The sequence below is a fragment of the Hemiscyllium ocellatum genome, chromosome 25, assembly GCF_020745735.1.
Source record: "Hemiscyllium ocellatum isolate sHemOce1 chromosome 25, sHemOce1.pat.X.cur, whole genome shotgun sequence".
In the NCBI taxonomy this organism is placed as follows: domain Eukaryota; kingdom Metazoa; phylum Chordata; class Chondrichthyes; order Orectolobiformes; family Hemiscylliidae; genus Hemiscyllium; species Hemiscyllium ocellatum.
The window spans coordinates 11,467,186-11,494,100 of record NC_083425.1 but is presented as its reverse complement, the minus strand read 5'-3'; the positions used below and the strand labels follow the sequence as shown (position 1 = coordinate 11,494,100).

Sequence of the window (26,915 nt, the reverse complement as noted above, 5' to 3'; positions counted from 1 at the left end):
CTACTGTTTTCAAATGACTTTAATTCCATGGTCAGAAGTCACACCTGACAAAGGAGCAATGCTCTGAAAGCTTGTGATTTCAAATAAACCTGTTGGACTATAACCTGGTGTCGTGTGACTTCTAACCTTGTCCAGCCCAGCCCAACACCTCCACATCATGACTTTAATTCCCATGTAACAGTTGGCAGTTAGGCCAAGACTTAGTACGTGATTCCATCCCTCATTCTTTTTAAAAATGTAGTCCAATTCAAGTCTATTTATTAGGGCACAGTGCACCTCCCAGGCTTCGATTGCCAATGTCTAATTCCCCTTCTTCCTTTAACAAAGGCAAAGTAAATGCCCTGCATACTCTACAACTGACATGACTCACACCCTAACATAAACCCAATAAGTCATACATCAACTCTTTAGTCAAGTTAAGCATGTTGTGGTCAAGCTATTTTTAGCCTGCAGTTTTTACAGTAGGTCCTCAGATTTCTTCACTAATATTGTTCTCTTACATTGACAGCCAGTATTTAATTTTCAATCTTACACAGATGATTTCACTAATGACAGAAAATACATAAATATCACATGGATCATGAAATAAACTCATTTGTGTTTTTCCTAAATTAAAGAACTTGCTTGCTATTGATTTTTGGGTTACATGAATTTAATTTAATCTAATTTAAATGAAAAGCAATTCGTCTGACTTACCTCTTTGGGAGCTGTTGAGGAACGAGACTTCGGTCTCTCCTGTTCAGACTTCTCCATCTCATCAAGGAAACTCATAATACTTTGTAGCTTTGCTTCAGAAAGCAGAGGGCCAGCAGTTGGCAGGCCTGAAGCCTGCTCAATTTGCCCCAGTTTCTCCAGATTATCTGCCGTCAAGGATGTGGAGTCACAATCCTGTTTATTAAGAGATAGCGTGTCGGACAAACTGTACGCTTCAAATAAATTGTACTGGCTGTTAATATGATAGCAATTGGCAACTTTGAGAATCAAATACTAATAGTCATGCAGTCAGAAGGGCACTAAGTGAACAAAATAGATATTACATCAATCCTTTGGAGATCCAGTGACAAGTCTTCATAGTTGTCTGATTCTCTCCAGTCCCTCTGCTGTCCCACCTTAAAACCGTTCTTTATATTAAAGCAGTTTATAACCACACAAGCATGACACCCTCAACCAATCAAAGGCACAGTGTAAAATTTTAACTCTACATTGACAGGCATCCAATGTGTTTCATCCAATTCTTTTTAGGTTTCTACCACTGTGAAGTCTTATGAAACAATGAAACAATTTAAGATCACAATGTGCCTATGAGCTACAGTGAAATAATATAAGATTACAATGTACCTTACAAGCTATGGTGAAACAATTTAAGATCAGAATGTGCTTTACAAGTAATGTGGATTCATTCATGACACAGTCCTCACCTTGAAAGCCAGAAAAACCAAGTACGTTTTCAATTTGTTATTTATTTCTTTCTATGTGAATTAATTCAAAGTGTCAAGTCTCTCAAAATGTAGCAGGACAGCGTGTTAATTATTATAGTTGGGGTATGTTATCTTTAGATAGTCTTCCTTTAAGAAGTGAGTGACATGAGTACTTGTGTGTCACACTGGTTAGTCATTAGCCAGGTTCATGGGCTTTTTCAGATTTGTCTCGAGTTTTCAGAGTACAACAGCTCAGAATAAAACCTTCCTTTTGAGTTACAGCAAACAATTATTTTGAATGTTCCTTAGTTCTGAACGGAGCTTAGTACCTGACCAGTACAGAATAGTACCCACCAGTGTAATTTGAATCAATGCAAGGGCATAGAAAGCTGTGGTGTTGTTATTAAATATTGCTTCCCACATTCATTGGCTCAATTTTCTTGTATTCCCTTCATTCCAACATTCGAATTTGATTTGATTTATTGACTCGTGCACCTAAATACAGTGAAAAGCTTTGTTTATGAGCAGTACGGGCAGATCATAGTAAGCAAGGAATACAGACCACAGGGTGATATAAAAACTTGACAGGTTGTTGGTTATCGTCTCTCCTAGGAACTTGATACTCTCTGCCCTCTCTACTTCAGCTCCACTGATATAGATGGGGATGTGTTCTCCCTTCTTTCTGCAGTCAATAATCAGTTCTTTAGTTTTGCCGATGTTGAGAAAGGTTGTTCTCATTGCACCACATCACCAAGCCCTCTATCTTCTTTCTGTATTCTGATTCGTCATTGTTAGATATCCATCCTATAAAGGTGGTATCGTCAGCAAACTTTAGACAGTGTTCATTCTGGTGGTGTACGTAGAGCACAATAGGGGGCTTAGGACGCATCCTATGGGAGGTGGGAAAGGGGGCTGCAGTGTTGAGCATTATTGTGGAGGAGTTGCAATTGTCTATCCTCACTGATTGTGGTCTGTGGGTCAGGAAGCTGAGGAACACGTTGCAGAGAGTGGAACCGAGACCAATGTCTCAGAGTTTTGAGATCAGTCTAGAGAGGATAATGGTGTCGAAGGCGGAGCTGTCGTCAATGGGCAGGTGTGTGATGTAGGTGTCTTTGTTGTCCAGATTTTCCTGGGATGACTGCAGGGTTAGGGAAATGGCATCTGCTGTGGACCTTTTAAGTCAGGAGGCAAACTGTAGGGGATCCAGGCAGGCTGAGAGACTAAAGTTTTGTGGATTGGCCTGTAACATTCTACTGAAATATACAGAACAGTAGTCTGCCTTCAGATTGAAGGCAAGAGGATAAATTGCATAGGTGAAATCAAATTTCAGAAAAGAGTACGAATAATAAGGTATTATTAAGGAATTTAATTACCCAAATATTCAGGATAGTTTAGTATGCAAAGTAGGGAGGGAGCAAGATTCTTGAGTTGCCTCCAGGAGAAGTTTTTTTAGCCATCATTTAGAAAGTCCAACAAGGGAAGGGGCAGTTCTGGACTCCTAATATTTAGAAATAAGCAGTGGTAGGTGTATCAGTAGAGGTGTATTTTGGAGGCAGTAACCATAATTCAGTTAGAATTAGGATAACTATGGAAGAGGTTAAGTTTGGACTGGGATTAAAAGTTCTAAACTAGGGAAAAGCTAAGTTTACTGAGATGAGATATGTTTTGGTACAAGTGGATTGGAAGTAGCTACTTGCAGATAAAACTGCATCAGAACAGTGGGAGATGTTCAAGGAAGAAATAGCAAGAGTACAGAGCCAAAATGTTCCCATACAAAAGGAGGCTTCATGACAGGAGAAGCCTCTTTACCAATGGGGTTCTGCAGGGTTCGATGTTGAGACCATTGCTGTTTGTGGTGTACATTAACAATTTGGACTTAATCATGTGGGGTACGATCAAAAAATTCACAGATGACATGAAAATCAGTAGGTTGGTAGATAATGAGGACGAGAGCCATCAACTGCAGAAACACTTCAATGGTCTGGTCAGCTGGGCAGAGCAATGGTAAGTGAAATTCAACCTGGAAAAAAAAGTGAGGTAGTGCACCTGGGAGGATTAATAGAGCAATGGCTTACATAATTAATGGGAGAACTCTGGAATGTATTGAAGATTAGAGGGAGCTTGGTATGAAAATCCATAGATCCCTGAAGTAGCAAGGCAGACAGATAAGGTGGTTTAGGCAGTATATGGAAACTTGCCTTGATTAAAGAAAGTCAGAGTACAAGAGCAAGGGATTTATGCTGGAAATGTATAAAATGTAAGTTAGGTCACAACTGGACTATTGCACGCAGTTCTGGTCACTCAAGTATAGGAAATATGCAATTGTACTATGGGGTTTGGGAGGGGGTTGAAGGGTGGGGTGGTGTAGAGGAGATTTGCCAGAATGTTGCTTGGGCTGGAGGGTCTAACCAGTGATATGGCATACGAAAAATTATGAGGGGTATAAATAGGGTAGATAGAAAGGCACTTTTTCCATTAGTAAAGGGGTCAATAACCAGGAGGCATTGATTTAACATAAGGAGAAGTCTAAGAGGAAGTTGAGGAGAAAGGTTTTTTGTCCAGAGGATGGTGGGAGTCTGGAACCCACTGCCTGAAAGATTGGATGGGCCAGGAACTCTCACAACATTTAAGCAGTACTTGCATAATCTCTTTCTGGATTAGATCCAAAGTGCAGCGAAATCGACATTTCGGGCAAAAGCCCTTCATCAGGAATAAAGGCAGTGAGCCTGAAGTGTGGAGAGACAAGCTAGAGGAGGGTGGGGGTGGGGAGAAAGTAGCAGAGAGTACAATGGGTGAGTGGGGGAGGGGATGAAGGTAGTAGGTCAGGGAGGAGAGGGTGGAGTGGATAGGTGGAAAAGAAGGTAGGCAGGTAGGACAAGTCCGGACAACCCCAGGGCATCAATGTGGACTTCAACAGTTTCCTCATTTCCCCTTCCCCCACCTCACCCTAGTTCCAAACTTCCAGCTCAGCACTGTCCCCATGACTTGTCCGGTTTCTTTTCCACCTATCCACTCCACCCTCTCCTCCCTGACCTATCACCTTCATCCCCTCCCCCACTCACCCATTGTACTCTATGCTACTCTCTCCCCACCCCCACCCTCCTCTAGCTTATCTCTCCACCCTTCAGGCTCACTGCCTTTATTCCTGATGAAGGGCTTTTGCCCGAAACATTGATTTTGCTGCACTTTGGATGCTGCCTGAACTGCTGTGCTCTTCCAGCATCACTAATCCAGAATCTGGTTTCCAGCATCTGCAGTCATTGTTTTTACCTTGCATAATCTCTTGCCTTGCTCGAGTCTTCAGGGCTATGGGCCAAGAGCTGGAAAATGAGATTTGTGTAGCCAGGTCTTTGTTGACTGGTGTTGACACAATAAGCTGAAAATGTGTTGCTGGTTAAAGCACAGCAGGTCAGGCAGCATCCAAGGAACAGGAAATTCGACGTTTCGGGCCAGAGCCCTTCATCAGGAATGAGGAGAGGGTGCCAGGCAGGCTAAGATAAAAGGTAGGGAGGAGGGACTTGGGGGAGGGGCGATGGAGATGTGATAGGTGGAAGGAGGTCAAGGTGAGGGTGATAGGCCGGAGTGGGGTGGGGGCGGAGAGGTCAGGAAGAAGATTGCAGGTTAGGAGGGCGGTGCTGAGTTCGAGGGAATCGACTGAGACAAGGTGGGGGGAGGGGAAATGAGGAAACTGGAGAAACTGACACAATAAGCCAAATTTTCCACTGCTAAGCTATAAATGTCTAAAATGGATCACTACCCAAGAGCTTCATTACACAACTCGTCATCTATTCCCTCATAGGCTCATATGAATAACTATATAATTTTCCATTAGCACCTATGGGACCAGAGTTGTGCTCATAGGAGTTTTTACTAATAGATGGATCCTCTGTGTGCCATCCCTGGGTGTCATTCCATCACAAGGTATCTTGCATCTCACACTCAGGATAATGGTCATCCAAAGTAAGTTCAAAAGCAAGCCCTTGATTTTGGATGTGATTAGAGCAAACGTTACACTATTCTTACAATAGCACCATTACGGATTAGCAAGTTTCTGTCCTTCTGGTCCCCTGTCCAAAAACACGGCAAAATCTCCATACTCCCTTTGATGGTGCTCCTGTATAGTCCCTATTAAAATGAAGGGCACTGGTCCCTTAGAATACAGAAGTTGGCAATGTTTGAAACAAATGCAAAATCATCACCGACAAGACAATACTGGCTTATGAGATGAACCCTCACCAAGTACATCAGTTAATAGCTTCCTTGTCACATAACAGTAAAAACATACCTCATCAATCCAAGCATATTTATCCTTCTTATGGATCTTTGGTTCAGGGAGTAATTTAGGTTCTTCCTCCAGTAGCTTGAGCGTGTCTAGTACGTCATTCAGCGTTGTTTTCGACTGGGTTAGGCTTGTTGTCATTATCTCCTGCTCCTCAACGGGTACCTGACTCTCAATCACATCCTGTGGCTGGTTCTACAAAACATTCTGAGGTCAGTTAACAATTTTTAAATTGCATTAACTTAGTGCTCTATTAGATTTAAAATAATGATGGAAAAGGACAGACCAGATCTAAAAGTTGAAGTTCTAAATTGGAGAAAGGCCAATTTTGACGGTATTAGGCAAGCACTTTCGAAAGCTGATTGAGGGCAGATGTTCGCAGGTAAAGGGACGGCTGGAAAATGGGAAGCCTTCAGAATCCAGATAAAGTATATTCCTGTTAGGGCGAAAGGAAAGGCTGGTAGGTATAGGGAATGCTAGACGACTAAAGAAATTGAGGGTTTAGTTAAGAAAAAGAAGGAAGCACAAGTAAGGTATAGACAGGATAGATCAAGTGAATCCTTAGAAGAGTATAAAGGAAGTAGGCGTACACTTAAGAGGGAAATTAGGACAGCAAAAAGGGGGCATGAGATAGCTTTGGCAAATAGAATTAAGGAGAATCCAAAGGGTTTTTACAAATACATTAACAACAAAAGGGTAACTAAGGAGAGAATAGGGCCCCTCAAAGATCAGCAAAGCAGCCATTGTGTGGAGCCGCAGAAAATGGGGGAGATACTAAATGAGTATTTTGCATCAGTATTTACTGTGGAAAAGGATATGTAAGATATAAACTGTAGGGAAATAGATGGTGACCTCTTGAAAAATGTCCAAATTACAGAGGAGGAAGTGCTGGATGTCTTGAAACAGGCAAAGGTGGATAAATCCCCAGGACCTGATCAGGTGAACCCGAGAACTCTGTGGGAAAGCTAGAGAAGTGATTGCTGGGCCTCTTGCTGATATATTTGTATCATCGATAGTCACAGGTAAGGTTCTGGATGACTGGAGGTTGGCTAACGTGGTGCCACTGTTTAAGAAGGGTGGTAAGGGCAAGCTGAGAACTATAGACCGATGAGCCTGACGTCGGTGGTGGGCAAGTTGTTGGAGGGAATCCTGAGGGACAGGATGTACATGTATTTGGAAAGGCGAGGACTGATTAGGGATAGTCAACATGGCTTTGTGCGTGGGAAATCATGTCTCACAAACTTGATTGTTACTTCCTCAGAAACTCAAAGAGGATTGATGAAGGCAGAGCGGTAGATGTGATCCATATGGAATTCAGTAAGGTGTTCGACAAGGTTCCCCATGGGAGACTGATTAGCAAGGTTACATCTCATGGAATACAAGGAGAACTAGCCATTTGGATTCATAACTGGCTCAAAGGTAGAAGACAGAGGATGATGGTGGAAGGTTGTTTTTCAGACTAGGAGCCTATGTCCAGTGGAATGCCATAAGGATCGGTGCTGGGCCCTCTACTTTTTGTCATTTACATAAATTATTTGGGTGCGAGAATAAGAGGTACAGTTTGCAGATGACACCAAAATTGGAAGTGTAGTGGACAACGAAGAGGGTTACCTCTGATTACAACAGGATGTGGACCAGATGGGCCAATGGGCTGAGAAATGGCAGATGGAGTTTGTAATTCTGATAAATGTGAGGTGCTGCATTTTGGGAAAGCAAATCTTAGCCGGACTTATACACTTGATGGTAAGGTCCTAGGGAGTGTTGCTGAACAAAGAGACCTTGGAGTGCAGGTTCATAGCTCCTTGAAAATGGAGTCACAGGTAGATAGAATAGTGAAGAAGGCGTTTGGTATGCTTTCCTTTATTGGTCAGAGTATTGAGTACAGGAGTTGGTAGGTCAAGTTGCGGCTGTACAAGACAATGGTCAGGCCACTGTTGGAATATTGTGGGCAATTCTAGTCTCCCTCCTATCGGAAAGATGTGTGAAACTTGAAAGGGTTCAGAAAAGATTTACAAGGATGTTGCCAGGGTTTGAGGATTTGAGCTACAGGGAGAGGCTGAACAGGCTGGGGCTGTTTTTCCTGGAGCGTCGGAGGCTGAGTGATGACCTTATAGAGGTTTACAAAATTATGAGGGGTATGGATAGGGTAAATAGGCAAAGTCTTTTCGCTGGGGTCGGGGAGTCCAGAACTAGAGGGCATAGGTTTAGGGTGAGAAGGGAAAGATATAAAAGAGACCTATGGGGCAACTTTTCACACAGACGGTGGCACGTGTATGGAATGAGCTGCCAGAGGAAGTCGTGGAGCTGGTACAAATGCAACATTTAAGAGGCATTTGGATGTGTATATGAATAGGAAGGGTTTGGGGGGGGGGGGGGATATGGGCCGGGTGCTGACAGGTGGGATTAGATTGGGTTGGGATATCTGGTCAGCATGGACGGGTTGGACCAAAGGGTCTGTTTCCATGCTGTATATCTCTATGACTCTTCATATGAACAGGACCTCCAAAAGCACTTAACAGTTTATGGATTGCTGTTGAAACTTAAAATTAGTTGTTTTGTGGGTGAATGCAGCCCAAACAACATCCAGTAAAAGTCCCACAAACAATAAGGAAATTCATGACCAATATGTTTGAATGCATTGACTGAGGAGCAAATGTTGGTGAGGACACCAGAGAAAACAGTTCATGGGAATTTTTGAATCCACAGTGAGACACGGATTAATGACAGGTTTGTTGACTCATCTGAAAGGCAGCACCTCCAACAAAGCAAGATTTTAATATTAATACCGAACTATTTGAGATTGGGATGGTGGAAAGAGCCGATAAATTGCTGCCCAATTCTTCTCAGTGCTGCACTAAGATATCAAGCATTATACTGAAATAAAACTCAAGAATTTCAAAGATAATAGTTGTACCACTGTGGGAAATGGACCAAAATTTGAAAGGTCCCTTATTAAATTTAAGCATTTTTCCCAAAATAGAATGTGAATTGACAAAATGAGCAAAATTAAAATCTCTTTTAACAAACTATCTGCCGATACCAGGTGTTCTGTTGTCTCCACTGATCTGCCAGACTTGCGACTCTTTACTGCAATTTCTATCTCATTTCAGGTTTTTAGCATCAGGTAAAAGCAGGAGATTGGCATGAGGTAATGACACTCATTTAACAAGCTCGTGTAGGCACAACTGGCCGAGTGGCCTCCTTCTGTGACATGAGGTAATGACACTCATTTAACAAGCTCGTGTAGGCACAACTGGCCGAGTGGCCTCCTTCTGTGACATGAGGTAATGACACTCATTTAACAAGCTCATGTAGGCACAACTGGCCAAGTGGCCTCCTTCTGTGACATGAGGTAATGACACTCATTTAACAAGCTCGTGTAGGCACAACTGGCCGAGTGGCCTCCTTCTGTGACATGAGGTAATGACACTCATTTAACAAGCTCGTGTAGGCACAACTGGCCGAGTGGCCTCCTTCTGTGACATGAGGTAATGACACTCATTTAACAAGCTCATGTAGGCACAACTGGCCGAGTGGCCTCCTTCTGTGACAATTCTGATGCTGAGATATAGGTACAAAATAATAAATACGTGGAATCGTATAAATCAGTACAATTATAGGACAGTAGAAAGGAAATTCAGAAATTCCAAAGAAAAGATTACCACAACATAGTTTGATGGAGGGGAGAACTGATAAACATATGTTAGCAGTCTAATACATTCTTTGCAATAAAGGGACTACAAGGACCTCTACTGGAAGCGTGTGTATGTAACCTCCCACGTACAAAAACAGAATAGAGTTCAGGCTTCAATGTTCCATGTTCATAAGGACTTCAATGACATATGTAGCTGATATCCATCAAATTAAATGCTATCATGAGTCAGCATTTTCAAGAAAAATATGACCATAGTTTAAATGAGAGGTGGAAGAGATACAAGTAATTTAGTATATCTCTGAAGGCTTGGATATCAACCCTTTTTTGCTAAATGTTTCATGCTTCTGTAAGAAAGGCTAACAATAGTCAAGCCATGATGATGAAAAATTGTTTTGGTCTGACAAGAACAATATGCAGTACAAATGCATGTGCTATCACCATAACACTGAAATGGCCATATTCTGTACAGGTGTGTGCAGATAATGTCAAGCCTTCAATTACTTTATACATTATAGCAGCTTTGCTGACCATGTACACTTGCTGTGTCAGATATACTTCTTGTCACATTTTGCTTATGACATCCCACTGTTTAATTCTGTCACAGGGGATCTGAAATAGCTATTCAGATAAAATTGCAGATTGCAAATATTTGATGTTTTTCATTGTTTTTATTCTTGGCAATTTTTAAAAAAATAACTTAAGTCACTGAGAACCAAAAATCAAATAATCAGAGTCTGACAAAGTGAGGGAATTAAATTACTATCCATAATAAACTGATCCAGTAACTTGATTGGTTGCATTTATGCTGGAGAAAACTTTTATATCTGCTGTTTGGAATTTTAATAAGCTAAATTATGCATTTTCTTAAATAAACATAACAAATTTCACAGTATGTTCATTATTAATTACAGCAGAATTTCAGACACAGGTACTTGTAGTGTTCAATAAAATCATCTTTCAATTGCATGTTTTAGCTCCTTTGTAACAGCAGGAAAACAAATGCTTCACAGCCAATGTCATCACCACCTCCACAAAATTTATAATAGGTACCAGCACAATCCATGTCAATCCCTGGCCTCAATTAAATGATCCATGGGATGACAATTATTAATTTGTGTGTTATTATGCATCATCACTAACCTTTCCCAACTGACTCAACCATGAACTTACCCTCACCATTTCTATCCTTGTCCTCAGTAAAAATCATTGTCTCCCATCTCAGTTGCTTACTCCATTAAAGCTCCTGCCTTCGCTGTCTCAAGTCCAATGGATAGAATTTGATGCACCAAACACACAACTTACTTGACCATCTATCACCAGATAAGGCACTATAGTGGAGGGGATGATTCAACTCTTCCAGCCAGCCAGGAACTTTAGTACTGAAAAGTCTGAAACCTGACCACAGTCAATTTCCCCACTTCCAGTTTAAGCAGGATGCACTGAAGGTGAACATAGGTGGGAAATAGCCTGTCGTCGAAAAGTTGATCAATAATTTAAGTATGACAATGATGATTTATGCCTCAGATTTTAACACACTTACTCTTTCTGTTGTTGAAATCTGTATTGCCTAAGGGTGGGAGGAGGTTACAACCAGATCTAGTGGGTAAAGTGCTTATTCAAATACAGCTGGATAGCTTTCCCCACCTCACTGCCAGTTTCCTGTTTTTTCGTGATGACATCAGCCCCACTCCTATGGAAATTCATTTGTCTATGCAGGTTCGCATTCTCTTCTTGCCCATCAAGCCAAGCTTGTTCACAGACTATGCCCATCTTAACGGTGAACCCAGCTTTTCCCCACCTCTTCAAATGTTTTGTCCAAATTTATCCATCCCATGAGACCTACCTCATCTCCCAATAAGCTGCTGACCAGCCAATTTTCCTTCCATGCCCATAGTTTTAATTTACAATGTTATCCTCACATCTAAATGCTTTCATGGTCTGATTCATTCTAATCTCTTCCACTCCTACAGCCCAGCTCCTCCCTGATAATATGTCCATTCCTCTACCAACGGCCTAGCAAATCCCCACCACAGGTTTGTAAGAGGAACAACCTTATAGTGTGGAAAGCCTTTCAAGAAGCCCTGTGTGTCTTTAACACACCTCTCACTGATCAAATCTTTCTTATCCCAACTTAATATCTCCTTCTTTGAATCTATGTTCACTGTTTGATGATATCCTCATGACGGGTTTTGGGATGCTTTTCCACATTAGAAGATGTCCCATAAAAGGAAGCGCATGTTCAAATGTTCAAATACACATCCTTTGTGGTGCAAAACATTTTAATAAATTAGGCGATATTAACATTTTAGGCTACCTGTAGGCACAAGACATGAGGGATGGTATGGTGGTTCAGTGGTTAGCACTGCTGCCTCAGCACCAGGGACTGGGTTTGATTCTGCTCTCGGGTGACTGTGTGGAGTTTGTACATTCTCCCAGTGTCTGTGTGGGTTTGCTCCGGTTTCCTTCCACAGTCCAAAGATGTGCAGGTTAGGTGGATTAGCCACGGGAAATGCAGGGTTACAGGGATAGGATAGGAAAGTGGGTCTGGGTAAGATGTTCTTCAGAGGGTCTGTGTGGACTCGATGGGCTGATTGGCCTGTTTCCACATTATCGGGATTCTATGATCCTACATCTTGGTTGAGAACATATTTGAAATTATAATTACCACCAAGATATTGCAAAACCTTAAATTACAGATGTTTATTATGTGTGTTTCTATCCAAGAAATTGAAGAATTGCTGAAATATTAAGAGGCATTATTTGGATAGAAAGCAGTGAGCTTTTTACTTTGCATCATAACTAGTTTTAAAATTTGCCTACTTCTTCGCCAGTGTTCCTTCACTCTCTCCTTAACTATTGGCTCCACACAGGGATAAGAACCTCCAAAACCTCAACCAGCCAGTCCATTTTTAACAAGTACAGTTGAGTATCATTCGGCAAGCTAATCAAAGAGAAGTAGAAGACAAGAAAGAAGAAACAAATACAGTCTGCAGTCTATTGTGCCTACACTTGATGTAGCCACACATACAGATCAGGAACCTTCTTTTTAGCTTAGAAAAATAGGAGATGGTCTCAATGAAGCATACTAAAGTTTTACAAGGGCTTGGCAGGGTAAGTTCAAGAAGGATGCTTCCCCTAACTAGAACAGTCTAGAACCAAGGGAGACAGGCCATTTAGAATTGAGGTGAGGAGAAATATTTTTGGAACTCTTTGTCCCAGATGGTCATGGAGGCTCATTCATGGAGTATGTTTATGACTGAAATCAACACATATCTATATTTTAAAGGATATAGACAGCATTGCAGAAAAATGGCATTGAAGTAGTGTACCAGTAGTGCACCACCCAAAATCTCAATAAATGGCAGAGCAGGCTTGAAGGGCTGAATAGCCTACTCCTGTTCCTATTTCTTATATCTTACCAAAAGGAACTGAAGCCAACAGTGTCTCTGCTATCAACCCAATAACTAAGCACGGCTAACAAATGAAACTTGGAAGCTTTATGCTTTGTATGTTTAGGGATGGGTTAAGTGGCACTTGTTTGAAAAAAATACAAATCAGAACCAATAAAAATGTATGAGCTGCATGGAAAGCAAAACTGACCGAAAGTGAAATAAAAAGCTAACATAAACGGTATAGATATTATGTAATGTGAACACATACCTGTAGTTCTTCTGTGTTTACACAAGGATGAGGGGGACTTTCAGTTCTCTGATTGGAATGCACTTCTGGATCCGTAACTGCATTAAGTACAAGTTTTTAAAATAAAAAATGAGGAATGGACAAAATTCCATACTTTTAAAAATCAAGCACAGTATGGGCATGATATGTGGTTCGAAGCAGAAATACATTGAATTTATTATTTTTGTTATATTTTTATATTTTCTGTCTGTCAAACCTTATTTGAACACATTGCCCCTAAGACTTTAGTACCATCAAATTTTTGCAAAGTTTTTCAGTTGGCAGACAAACAGAGGCTTGGATAATAGATTACAGACTCAGAGAGTCTGTCAGGAACTATGTAGAATATCACACGTCATTGAAATCACTAAACTTGGGAGATTATCTTCTCATAGTTTTGTTATCAGGAGAAAGATTTGTACAGATGGACAGAAAATGAAACAAAATTTAAAGAGTAAATCGAATCAATTGCTGGGACTTAATGAAAAGTACAATAAGCCAGGTTATGTAATCACTCAGTTTCATTCATAAATCATATAAAAGAAGAAGTGACTTGTATTCACACAGCAACTTTCATGGGGTCAGGATATCCCAAAACACTTTCTGGCAAATTAAGTACATTGTGTGGCATACAAATCAGCAGCAAGGAGAAAAATGGCACTTAGGTCAATATAATTTAATTCACGCTGTTGATACAGACTTTGTACAATGTTAGACTTCTAAACAATAATACTTTACTCCAGTGTTCAACTTTTCAAGTTCTGTCTTGAGACACAATATAAAATGGAGAAAATTTTCTGGAGGATAAATTTTCAAGGGGGTTCTTTAATGCATGTTTGTTTGCTACAACCTTTGTAAAAACCAAGCAAGTTCTAGAAAAATAGTGTAAATGTTACTATCGGTTTTCCTGGATTTCTAGTTTTCCCCTGAAAGTGAGGATCAAGTGAGAAAGCCCTGAAGGAACTCACTCTATAATCCAAGCCTACTGTTTGTCTGCCTACTGAAAAACTTTGCAAAAATTTGATGGTACTGAAGTCTTAGGGGCAATGTGTTCAAATAAAGTTTGACAGACAGAAAATATAAAAATATAACAAAAATAATAAATTCCATGTATTTCTGCTTCTAACCACATATCGTCAATATCTTATCTATGGTAATACAAACATTTTCCCACACCTGAATTTTTGGATTTGATTCGACTATGATCTGGACTTGTATTATTGACACACACAGGCCTGATAGTTTTTCTCTTTGCTATCTTCCCCCTTTCTTGCAGCATGGCAATTTCTTCCTCACTAATTCGCTTATCTTCAGCTGCTTTTTCTGCACGTTTCTGCTGCAGTTCCTTCAAAAACAAAATGCAGGTATAAGGAATTACAATTTAGTGTTATTTGAACAGTGATATTGAATTTACCCTTTATAATACTGTCTTCAATTTTAAAAATCACACAACACCAAGTTATAGTTCATCAGGTTTATTTGGAAGCACTAGCTTTTGGAGCACTGCTCCTTCACCTGATGAAGGAGCACCGCTCCAAAAGCTAGTGCTTCCAAATAAACCTGTTGACTATAACCTAGTGTTTTGTGATTTTTAACTTGTACACCTCAGTCCAACACCGGCATCTCCAAATCAAAGTATTCAATTTAAATTAAAACATCATACTCAATACTGGGAATGGACCAGTTCCACCTGTATAGTATTCAGTCAACATGACTACTTATCTTTGAAATTTGAAATGAAGATTATTTCCAATTTTCTGAGGCATAGCTTTGTTGTGAGAACTATCTTATTTCTACAATAAGACCATAAGACCATAAGATTTAGGAGCGAAAATTAGGCCATTTGGCTCTTCGAGTCTGCTCCGCCATTCAATCATGTTGAGTTTCCCAGCCTCATTCTCCTACTTTCGCCCCATAACCTTTGATTCCCTCAACAATTAAGAATCTGTCTATCTCAGTCTTAAATATACTCAATGACCTGGCTTCCATAGCCTTCTGTAGCAATGAATTCCACTCTCTGGCTAGAAATGTTTCTCCTTTATTCTAAGGCTGTGCCCTTGAGTCCTAGTCTCTCCTGCTAATGGAAACATCTATCCAATTTCCACTCTATTCAGGCCTTTCAGTACTCCTCAAGTTCAATTAGATTCCCCCTCATCCTTCTACACTCCACTGAGCATAGACCTCGTGTTCGCAAGTGTTCCTCATACCTTAAGCCTAGGATTCCTAGGATCATTCTCGTGAACCTTTTCTGGACCTACTGCAGAGCCAGTACATCCTTCCTGAGATATAGGATCCAAAATTGCTCCCAATATTCTAAGTGTGGTCTGGCCAGAGCCTTATAAAGCCTCAGAAGTACATCCATGCTTTTATATTCTAGCCCTCTCAAAATAAATGCCAACATTATATTTGCCTTCCTAACTACCAACTCAACCTGCAAATTTAGCTTTAGAAAATCCTGGACTAGGATTCCCTCCCCATTTAGAAAATCGTCTATGCCTCTATTCTTCCTACCAAAGTTAATGACCTAACACTTTCCCACATTGTATTCCATCTGCCACTTCTTTGCCCACTCTCCTAACCTCTGAGAAGTAAGAGAATCGACATTTCGGGCATAAGCCCTTCTTCAGGAATCTAAAGTGAAAAGTTGTGGTTTCAACACAGATCCTTGTGGAACACCAGCTGTCATCTTGAAAAGGACTCTTTTAATCCAACACTCTGCTTTCTGCCCGACAGCCAATCTTCTGTCCATGCTAACATCTTGCCTCTAATACCATGGGCTCTAAAGGCCTTCTGGTGCTCCAAGTATATAACATCCATTGTCTCTCCTTTGTCTCACCTGCTTGTTATCTCCTCAAAGAATTCTAGAAGATTTGTCAGGCACGACCTCCCCTTCATGAAACCATGCTGACTTTGTCCTAATTTACTATGCACTTATAAGTACTCAGAAATCTCATCCTTCACAATGGACTCCAAAATCTAACCAACGACCAAGTTCAGGCTAATCAGCCTGTAACTTTTATCTTTTGCCTTACTCCCTTCTTAAACAGGGGGGTTACACTAGCCATTTTCTATTCCTCTGGGCCCTCCTGATTCCAGTTATTCCTCAAAGATCACCACTAACATCTCCAGTATCTCTTCAGCTATCTCCTTCAGAATGATAATAGATATTTTTTCAGGCAGTGCCTCACTGCAGCTCTTCATAACAGTACCAGCAAGGCATCAAAAACTGGTAATGGGTAACATTCAACGAGTCTAACCACTTATTTACAAGAACTGTGTGTGTTCTCTCTTAGTAGTAAAAAGTGTGAGTACATGGTCTCTTTCGTGTCCCCAGGATGTCCTGAAGCTAATGTAGTACATGGAAAAATATATCCACTGGTTACATAGGTATAAGTGGACCCAGCACGGTCTCACACCGAGCAAATGAACGAAACAACAAGTAAATCTTTGTTTTGGTTGGTCATTTCAGATCCAAGCTAGTCAGTGAGGAAGAACCCCTTCTCTCTGAATAGATTTTATTAACTATTCAAACTTGTAGCTCCTTCCACATGACACACCCTGCCCCCAAACACTGTTCCACAATTATATAAACCCAACCAATGAATCAATCAGTTAAATACTATTATTTACTGCATTATCAGATTTAGCTCTTCTCTTCAAATAAAAACTTGAGACATAAAAACAATCCTTGAGCAGGAGGAATGAAAAGTAAAAATTGTTTTCATATTTTATATCTTACTGTAAAATACAAATATGATTCATAACAAAATTAAATATATTTCATATTCCATCTAACAAAATTAACCTCCATTATTCCCCTTTCTTTCTTTGAAGATAAAAACACATTTAATCACAAAATGTTTTCATGAATTTGCTTTAAAGCTTTTCATGCTAAAATGTTTCTCCTTCCACCCCCCCCCCCCCAAACATCCCATGCCTTTAAGTCCATTGCTCCAACTTTGTTAAAGTCTCTTATTCATGGGAGACTCACAATGGGCCATGATGGTGACCCCCCCTTAAGATGTGACTTGTATTACATTTATCACTAATTACTTATGTTAACTAATTCACTCCACAAACTGTGGATGTGCATCCACTACTCAACGCAGTGTGATTGAATGAGTTTGTGACTAAAACATTTGTGGTTGGCTGAGGCTCCTCGTAGCTAGTACAAAACCCTCTGCTTGATCAGTATCATCTCCACTACCTTCTTCTAAACCTACCATGTCATGGGTAATTTGGAAAACTTTGTTGTTCGGATTAAGATAATGCATTACAAAATTTCTTTTCAAGTCACAACTAAAACATCTCTCAGTCTTGCAATGGAATTTCCTGGGGTTCAGTTTTCTGTTATAGTTCCCAATTCCTGTCAGCTGTTACACTTGTCAGAGGTGTCTCTATAATCACTTCTTATGGTTAATATTCATTCATATGGACACTTTTGGACTCTTTCATTCTGATGTCTACTGGATGTTTTCCAAAGAGTTTTTTTAAAGCTTCTAAATGCTGTTCCTGACACATTTCTTTTTGAAAATCTAACTCCAGTTAATCTGAGGAATCTATCCATGTTATACATTTTAGCAATTGTGCAACAATTTAAACGCAGTGAGTTGTCAATCTCCAAGTAGAAATTTTTTTACAATCTTGCATATAGTTTGCTAAATTCTATTATATATTCTTCTGTAGAATTTCCATGTTGCTTTCAAAATTTTTCAAAGTTTGACGAGACCTGATAAACATTTACTAAGCCATCTTTCTTAAAACTTCTGTAAGGTTCAGCTTCACACAGCATCAGTGTGAAGACACACCCTTGCTGTACTTTCAACAGAATCAATAACATCCCTCTGAAAGCCAGCAATTCTAACAATGCAACACCTTTGGGGGGAAATCTAGAATGAACTGGCCCAGTTTCAGGATAAGAGTCTCACACATTTAAGATGGAGATGAGAAAGAATTTCATCTCTCAGAAGATCTTTAAACTTTGGAATTATTTACCCCTGAAAGGACAAGAGGTTGGGTCATTGAATATAAATTGTTGTATTATGGTAAGGTGTTGAACATGGACAGACTCCGAGTATTCTGGATCAGTGGTGCTGGAAGAGCACAGCAGTTCAGGCAGCATCCAATGATTTTAGACTCCTAGTATTAACTAGCGTTAGATTTTCAGGGAAAATATACCTGCTTTGAAAGCAAGAGCAGGCTTAAGGGGCTGAGTAGCCTACTCCCACTCATTGTTCATATGGAACAGATTAGATCAGATTAGATTACTTACAGTGTGGAAACAGGCCCTTCGGCCCAACAAGTTCACACCGACCCGCTGAAGCGCAACCCACCCATACCCCTACATTTACCCCTTACCTAACACTACAGGCAATTTAGCATGGCCAATTCACCTGACCCGCACATCTTTGACTGTGGGAGGAAACCGGAGCACCCGGAGGAAACCCACGCAGACACGGGGAGAACGTGCAAACTCCACACAGCCAGTCGCCTGAGTCGGGAATTGAACCCGGGTCTCAGGCACTGTGAGGCAGCAGTGCTAACCACTGTGTCACCGTGCCACCCACAAGATGTCAGAGGCTCAAAAAGAACAAATCCTGCGAAAACATTCATTCTAAGTGGCCATTACTGTTTAAATAGGATGTCACAAAGAATGGAGGATTCAGTGGTGGTGCCAATGTGAGAGCATTCTGGGGACTGAAAGCTTCAATATGAAAAGGAGAATCATAGCTAACAGGAGTGAGGAAATCCAGAAATCCCTCTGGCAATTACAACAGCGTGAATTGAGGAATTTTAACAGAAGAAACAACCCCAACTATGCTTGGAATAACAGGGGAGTTAGACAAATTTTTGATCAATAAGCAAGTCCAAGGCTACAGAGAGACCCTACCAAAAACTGGTTAAGGCCACTTCTAAATCCTATTCAATGGAAGAGCAAACTCAGACCCAAAGGACGAAAAGGCAACTCCTGATGCTATTTCTTGTTATTGTTCAGTACTAAATAAACTGCAGGATCTAGTGAATTTCTCCAGCACTTTGTTTTTATTTCATATGCCTAGGAACCGCAGCATTTTGCTTTGATTGCATCACAGAATTAAACAATTGTATGAAAGATACATTATAAATACACTTTTTGCTGTTCTGTGCTCTTTAAGGATCCTGTCTTACCTAACAGATCATTTATCAGCTAGATTAGGCAACCAAGCTCTCAGCTCCTATTGTAGCACCTTTTTCTCCATCCTTAAGACAAGTGCCAATATTGAACACAATAACATATATAAACCATAAGACAGAGGAGCAGCATGAGGCCATTCGTCTGCTCTACCACTTGATCATGGCTGATATGTTCCCCATTCTCCTGCCTTCTCTCTGTAACCCTTGATTCCCTTACTAATCATAAACTTTGATTTTATTATGTTCATAACATAAAATTAATGTTAGATAAAAACAACAAAGACAAGTACTAATTTTGCAGAAATTGTGTCCTCGTTATAGCCTTGCCACAGTAGTTGGAATGGAACGCAAATCTGGTCAGTAAGCTATCATGCTGTCAGAAAGGGCATAAGTATCCACCCAAATGAACAGTTACGGTAACTTGAAAACTCCGAACTGTACGAGTTGCTCTCCCAATGCCACTGCTACCATACAAAGGAACTAGTCCAGGAGCTACAATATAATGCACTGAGGAGGTAATTAACTAGCTCTGCTCAAAATATGAATAACAATCATCATACTTAAGGGCCATTAGGAAATTCAAGAAATCCTCACTTAGTTTCCACACCAAAACCACACGTTAATTTCTTAAAGTGGAATTAAGAAAATTAAACTAAAAAAATCGTTAAATCATTTTGTTTCCACAAAAAAGTCATGATAAAGCGACAAACCTGACATACCTTTACATTGACAAGTCACAGAGTCATAGATATGTACAGCATGGAAACAGACCCTTCGGTCCAACCTGACAAGTTACATAAGATGTTGTTAACATTCACTATTTAAGTAGTCATGTCCTGTAGAAGTAGGCCATAGATAAAAAGTCTCATATTGATATTATCAGACTGCTGCACATATCATCATCAATATAATAAAAGTCTACTGGAGTGGTGAAATAAGGATGCTCATATATAAGGTTATTTTAAAACTAAAAAAAAATCAAACTGAAGCTGAATGATGAAATTCACATTGCAGCACTGTACCTCAATGGCAGCCTTCCTTGCTTGTCGGGCTTTCTCTTCTCTAATCCGCTTCCGTTCTTCACTTTTTTTCCTTTGGCGCTCTTGATCACTTTCAACTAACATTTCTTGCTCTCTCTCCTGACACAAAAATGCACCATCAGTTAATTACCACCTCTCTGTATTTAATTGGCAAGTTGAAATGGATTTTAATCCAAATGATGAGTGAACCTAATTCTACCCTACTGTAAATAATTATATGCCGCTAATGCACAAGAGTACTATTAGTTGACAGTTTCAATAATTTTTCGTTGTTTATAATTCACTTTCTTAAAAATTCATGATTTTGATGAAAAATAACTTAAAAGCAAATTCCGTGCTAAGTATACTAAATATCTCACAACAACCAAGTACAGTACAGATACTAAAGGAAGAAATTGCTGGAGAAACTCAGCAGGTCCCTCAGCATTTGCACAGAGAGAAGAAATTAACATTGGACTTCTTCAGAATTGCTTCAGAGTGCGAATAAAAGTTATATTGGATTCAAAACATAAACTGCTTCCACAGATGCTGCATGATCTAGTGAATTTCTCCAGCACTTTGTTTTTATTTCATATGCCTAGGAACCGCAGCATTTTGCTTTGATTGCATCACAGAATTAAACAATTGTATGGAATATACATTATAAATACACTTTTTGCTGTTCTGTGCTCTTTAAGGGTCCTGTCTTACCTAACAGATCATTCATCAGCTAGATTAGGCAACCAAACTTCAGCAAACACATTTCTGTAACTGTCAGCTGCAAGCTACATGTAAATTGAGCCATCTTGCTGAAACTGATGCTTCACCTTTAGGACTTTTGTTTCATCCTTTCCGGGTGAACCAACCTGTTGGGGAACTTAGCAGATGGTTCATCTTTAGTGGACTCAATAGTAGACCACAAACTATTTCAGCTAGTCCAGACAGAGTGAATGAGAGGGCAATAGTTACATCTATGTATGCATGTATGTGCGTTAATGCATAGTGCACATGGTGGGAGGTTTTTTTTGGGTGGGGGTGTAGTGGAATTCAAACTAATCTGAAAATAATTACTCATTAAGTAAATGTCATCTATTAATGGTACAGGATAGCTATGGTGATTATGAAGGAAGATAACATTGTTGAATTCATGTGCAAATTAAAGCTTTTATTTCAGAAAGTTATAATTTGGGATATCTTGCATGAGTACTTTGATTTAGGATATAAGCGAAGTGTAGTAGGCTTGAGAGTGAAGATGTCACTTTGGATTGATGGTGCCTAAAGCTTTCCAACATTGGGGACTTTCTTCACTTCACGTCTGGATTTAAAGTAAACTAATTCATAAAGAATCATTATTACAATTCTGATTATGATTACATTCCCTACAAAATGGGAAATGGGCCATTTGTCCCAACAAGTCCACACCAACCCTCCAAACAGTAACCCATCTAGACCCATTCCCCTACCTATAGTTACCCCTGACTAATGCACCTAACACTACAGAAAATTTAGCATGACCAATTTACCTGACTTGCACATCTTTTGAATTGTGGAAGGAAACCAGAGCACCCAGAGGAAACCCATGCAGACTCCACACAGACAGTCACCCAAGATGGAAATGGAACCAGAGTCCCTGGCAGTGTGAGGCAGCAGTGCTAACCACTGAGCCACCATGCCACCCAACTGTATCGTATGACAATCAGGATGGTAGAAAGAAAATTAAATTAATCTGGATTTTTCTTTATCTAGGAATTTATGTATTCCTAGCTAGAAGCCTTGATGAGCTCAATGTGAATATTCAGTGGACAACATTTTATCCAGTTGTATTTCTTTTGAAGTCACCTGTTTTTTAGTAGCAAACAGTCGCTTTAGGGCAGCTTGACTTGCTTTGCGTCTCTGGGAATGACGTCTGTACCAACGCTGAATGGTAATCACTGCATGGTTCACATGTTGTATGAATCTATCATTTAGATGTGGGGCCAAAGAGAGAAAAAGACCAAAAACAATATTTTAAAAATGAGAACATAGTTCAATTAATAATTTGTCATTAAAATAAAAACTTTTCTTCCTACTCAGTGTTAACCAATGGAGAAGTTGCACACAATTATTTATGATGCATCAGCTGAAAATCGAGAGTTGATCTTAAGGTAACATGACTAATTTGCCTCTGTATGTTGTGAATGCACTACAATCAGAACAGTGTGACATTAAGTAATGAGTCTTTATTTTTCAGGACATGCTAAAATAAGGTAGGTAATTAAAATTATACATTACACAGATAAACAAATCGAGCTCAAAAACTCAGCTGCTGTGGTGAAATACTTGTGGATACCAAGGCAATTTTTATACTGGATGATTTTGTATGAATTCTCACTTCTTCTCCAATGAATGTTCACAACTTTCAGAAAATCTTCACTTCCTCTAACATCCTCCTGTACAGTAATTCTGGGATGGGATATAAAATCATGTGCTGTTCAGTGAGAGCTGTAAATGGCAGCACATTGAGTAAGAAAGTCCAATGCTTAGAGATCAAAAACAACACACCTAGTGAGTGCCATGTAGAGGCCTTTCTGATCCATAAAGAGACATTCCATGAAATAATTTAAACAATGGGCAAGGTTCACCAGTTTTTTAGAAGGTGATATTGAATGGGTCACCTACACTGCATTCTGCTGCATCACTGGAAAGAAAGATTGGAAAAGGAGTATAATATCAGCTTCATTACACCAACATTAAAATTTTACTTCCAGGACTTCCGATAAGGTTTTGTTGTCAAATAGCCTGATAAAAAATTCCACCTAGTCAATGTATATTTAGATAATTGGAAGAAAAACATTTTCTTTATCAGATTATCACCTACATGACAGCTGCAGTAATTTCACCACACAACCTCTCTCCAGCCCAGTTAACTTCATGTAAAGGATTGAGTGAAGTGATATTTACAATCAATACACAGACGCCAATTATTATTGATGAAGAGCAATGTGTACCTAGACTCAACTAATTTCTAAGAGGTCTCTTACAGCTGAGAGAGAGCATGTAATTGAAAAAGGCAAAAGAAATTTTACCCCATCATTCTCAATGACTCCAAATACAACTGCAGTGAAATTACAGCATTGTATCCAACTTTGTCAACCAAACACTCAAGTTTAGAATTTGCTTTTTACAGCAGTAAGCTCATGCACAAAGATTAAGTAGAAAGAAACCTAGAAGAACAGCAAGGAAGCACTATAAATACTACTATATGTGCTTTGCAAATTCGCACAGGTCAGCTCGTACATGGACAGCATTTTTTTTCTGCACAACACCATAAAGGTAAGCAACGCACTCCTACATAAAAATCTATGCATACCCTAAATCGGGATGAGCGATATCTGGATTATCGTTCTGGAGCAGTTGAGTAAAATCCATTTTATCGTTAAGATTTAAGTATCGGATTCTAGGGGTGGTAGAAAAACATATTTAGAGACAATTTTTGATTCAGAGTTGTTTTGATGTTTAGGTAGGATATATGGTGCTGTTAACATGAGCATTTAAGGTCATCATAGTTTTAACATAAAATAATTTCCAATGATTTAATGAAAAACTCAGAATAAATGCTTCAAACCTGTTCTCAAAACAAATGCAATGACTCAGATACAAAATTTTACAAATATATGCAAAAATGTAAATAATTGATAGCTTGTGCTTGGCAGAACTGTAACTGGCAATCAAATTGAAAAATCAATATTTAAAACAATCCAAAAAAATGCCATAAGATGCTCGATGTTCACGGGTGCTCAGCCTGGAGAAATTGGCTTTTAAAAGAATTACATCTACCTCTGGACACAGGATGTACTTTTCTGTAAAACTGCTTTTTATGATGTTTAAGTCTCTGCCGAATTGATGGATGGGTATTGGCCAAAATGGCCTGATCCTGGATAGACACATCCCACTGAAATTCAAATGGAGGTTGATTGATGAGCTGTAACTTGTACCAGATGTTTGGCAGCCAGCTTGTTTTGCAAACTCAAGTCGCAAAAGTGTTCTAACTGACCCAGAAACCATGCTGCTTTCATCATTTCAAGGATAATGCATGATTCCGATATGACCATCAGTGTATCTTGTAGCATTTCACCTGCCTACCTGTGCTGCTCACCAAACGAAGGTAGCTTTAAATATTCTATAACCGGCATACAAATGATACAGCAGACCAACACAACTGGACATTTTTGATCAACTATGCACTACACTTGTTATATGTGATGAGACTGTGCCTTTAAGAGAGATGTTTTGTCCTGTTTCTCTTGCAGAGGGGTGTTGTCAGAGTGATGCCAAAAGGTCTCATTCACACAGGCAGTTGGTTATCAACTTGAGCTCACCCTGGAATTTTTCTTTTACAAGACAAAAGAATTGTGATTGGGCGGGGTCAGGGCTCTCAGATCCAGAAAGCCTTTTAGCTTTGCTTTTAATAAGCTGAATGTTTCTGCTGGCTGCTTGAGTGAAGTATTAGTCTGGTCTGGTTCATAACATATAACAATGAAAACTTGCCCCCATTACTTTCTCACTTGCATAAAGTTGATTAGATGTTAGTTAGGTGTATCAAACTAAAGCCTTATTTTATTATTGTAATTTAGTAACTCATTTCAGCTTCTTCCGGTCAGTTCAACCCCATCAGGTTTCTACCACATTTGTTCCGATGAGGCTACTTTCCAAAGTGGTGCTCTTAATATGTACTCCTTCTTCTCCAACTGTGACTTCCCACCTACAGTTGTTGACAGGGCTCTCGACAGTGTGCGGTCCAACTCCCGTGCCACGACCCTCACCTCCTCCCTCCCCTCCCAGAACAAGGATAGGGTCTCCCTTGTTCTCACCTTTCACCCCACCAGGCTTCACATGCAAAGAATAATCCTCCGCCATTTTCACCAACTCCAGCACGATGCCACCATTAAACACATCTTCCCTTCCCTCACCCGGTTTGCATTGTGCAGATATCATTCCCTCCAGGACAACCTAGTCCACTCCTCCATCACACCTAACACCTCTCCCATCACACACGGCACCTTCCCATCACACTTAACACCTTGCCCATCACACACGCCACCTTCCCATCACACCTAACATCCCTCTCCCATCGCACACGGCACCTTCCCATGCAATCGCAGAAGGTGCAACACCTGCCCCTTTACCTCTTCCATGCTCACCATCAAAGGCCCCAAACACTCATTTCAGATTAAGCAGCATTCCACTTGTATCTCTTTCAATTTGGTCTATTGCATTCGTTGCTCCCAATGTGGTCTTCTCTATATCGGAGAGACAAAAAGCAGACTGGGTGTTCCTGATGAAGGGCTTTTGCCCGAAATGTCGATTTCGCTGCACTTTGGATGCTGCCTGAACTGCTGTGCTCTTTCAGCACCACTAATCCAGAATCTGGTTTACAGCATCTGCAGTCTTTGTTTTTTACCTGGGTGATCGCTTTGCTGAGCACCTTCAGTCTGTACACAATCAGGTCCCGGACCTTCCCGTGGCTTGCCACTTCAGCACACAATCCTGCTCCCATGGCCACATCTGTCCTTGGCCTGCTGCAATGTTCCAGTGAAGCTCAACAGAAACTGGAGGAACAGCATCTCATCTTCCGACGAGGCACATTACAGCCTGCCGGTCTCAACACTGAATTCAACAACTTCAGGTGATTATCCTATCTTGACTCCTTTGTTTTCATTCTGCTCCGTAATTTTATTTCATTTCATTTTTTAAAAAATTTTTTTCACTGTTCTGTCCCTCTTATTTCTTGACTGTCTCTCTCTCTCTCGCTCCCCACTCTCTCATCACCTTTTTCCCTCTCCTCTTCCCCCTTTGCTACTCTTCTCCCGTTTTCCATTTTGCCCCTGCTTCACCCATTCTCCCCCCCCCATCCCCCACATATTTTATCACATAGCACTGGCTTCAGCCTTAGTCATTTACAGCTTCTAATCTCCCTATAATCTCTCCTGTCATTATCACCTCTTTACTGCTACCTTTGCTTCTGGAGCCATGACTCACCTTCTCTCAGCCTAGTATAAATACCTCCCTATTTCTCCCTTTTTTTTAGCTTTGACAAAGGGTCAGTTATACTCGAAATGTCAGCTCTTTTCTCTCCTTACAGATGCTGCCAGACCTGCTGAGATTTTCCAGCATTTTCTCTTTTGGTTTCTACCACTTATGGACATAGAAGCCCCCAAAGATCTGGTTCAAATGATGTGATGACCCACTCATTGTCCTGTTACTATCAAGTATTATCCAGCAATAAAGAGCAGTGCTTTGCTCTCTCCTAGATCAAGAGCATGTCAATTTCAACAAAGCCAGCACCGTTTAAAGTAATAGTGTCAAGTGTGTGTACTCTGCCTCATACTGACCATTGCATGGGCTGACTGGAAATGAGACAGTGGAAGAGCAGCATATTTTAAGTGGACAATATTGCAAAAATGTACCCTACCACTTCATGGAAAAATGTGTACCAGTTTTGACTGTACAGCAGAGCCAGACATTGTAACCATGGCGAATAGGAAGGTTGATTGAATAACCAAAGGAACACAACTAGTTTAGGAGCACTGATGCACTGCAGTCTTGATGGCGGGACATTTTAAGCCAGCCCTTCAAATCTGGAAATGGAGCATCCATTTTTTTTTAAGGAAGGAATAGCAACACAAACTTCAATGCAAGATGGCAAATTTCAC

At 40.2% G+C, this 26,915-nt stretch overlaps 1 protein-coding gene across 2 annotated transcripts in view; it reads right to left on the bottom strand.

Annotated features, from left to right (window-relative positions):
• The window catches only part of cep131 (centrosomal protein 131), a 135,008-nt gene that overhangs the window by 71,750 nt on the left and 36,343 nt on the right, over positions 1–26,915 (bottom strand). Inside the window, exons 8-14 of one of the 2 annotated variants that reach the window (XM_060844466.1) lie at positions 23,573–23,659; positions 22,063–22,180; positions 20,227–20,343; positions 14,207–14,375; positions 13,013–13,089; positions 5,704–5,892; positions 697–888 (exon numbers count right to left, since the gene is read on the bottom strand). In XM_060844466.1, the coding sequence (XP_060700449.1) occupies positions 697–888; positions 5,704–5,892; positions 13,013–13,089; positions 14,207–14,375; positions 20,227–20,343; positions 22,063–22,180; positions 23,573–23,659 (949 nt within the window). The remainder of the gene's footprint in view (positions 1–696; positions 889–5,703; positions 5,893–13,012; positions 13,090–14,206; positions 14,376–20,226; positions 20,344–22,062; positions 22,181–23,572; positions 23,660–26,915) is intronic. The other variant, XM_060844467.1, reaches the window with a different exon arrangement.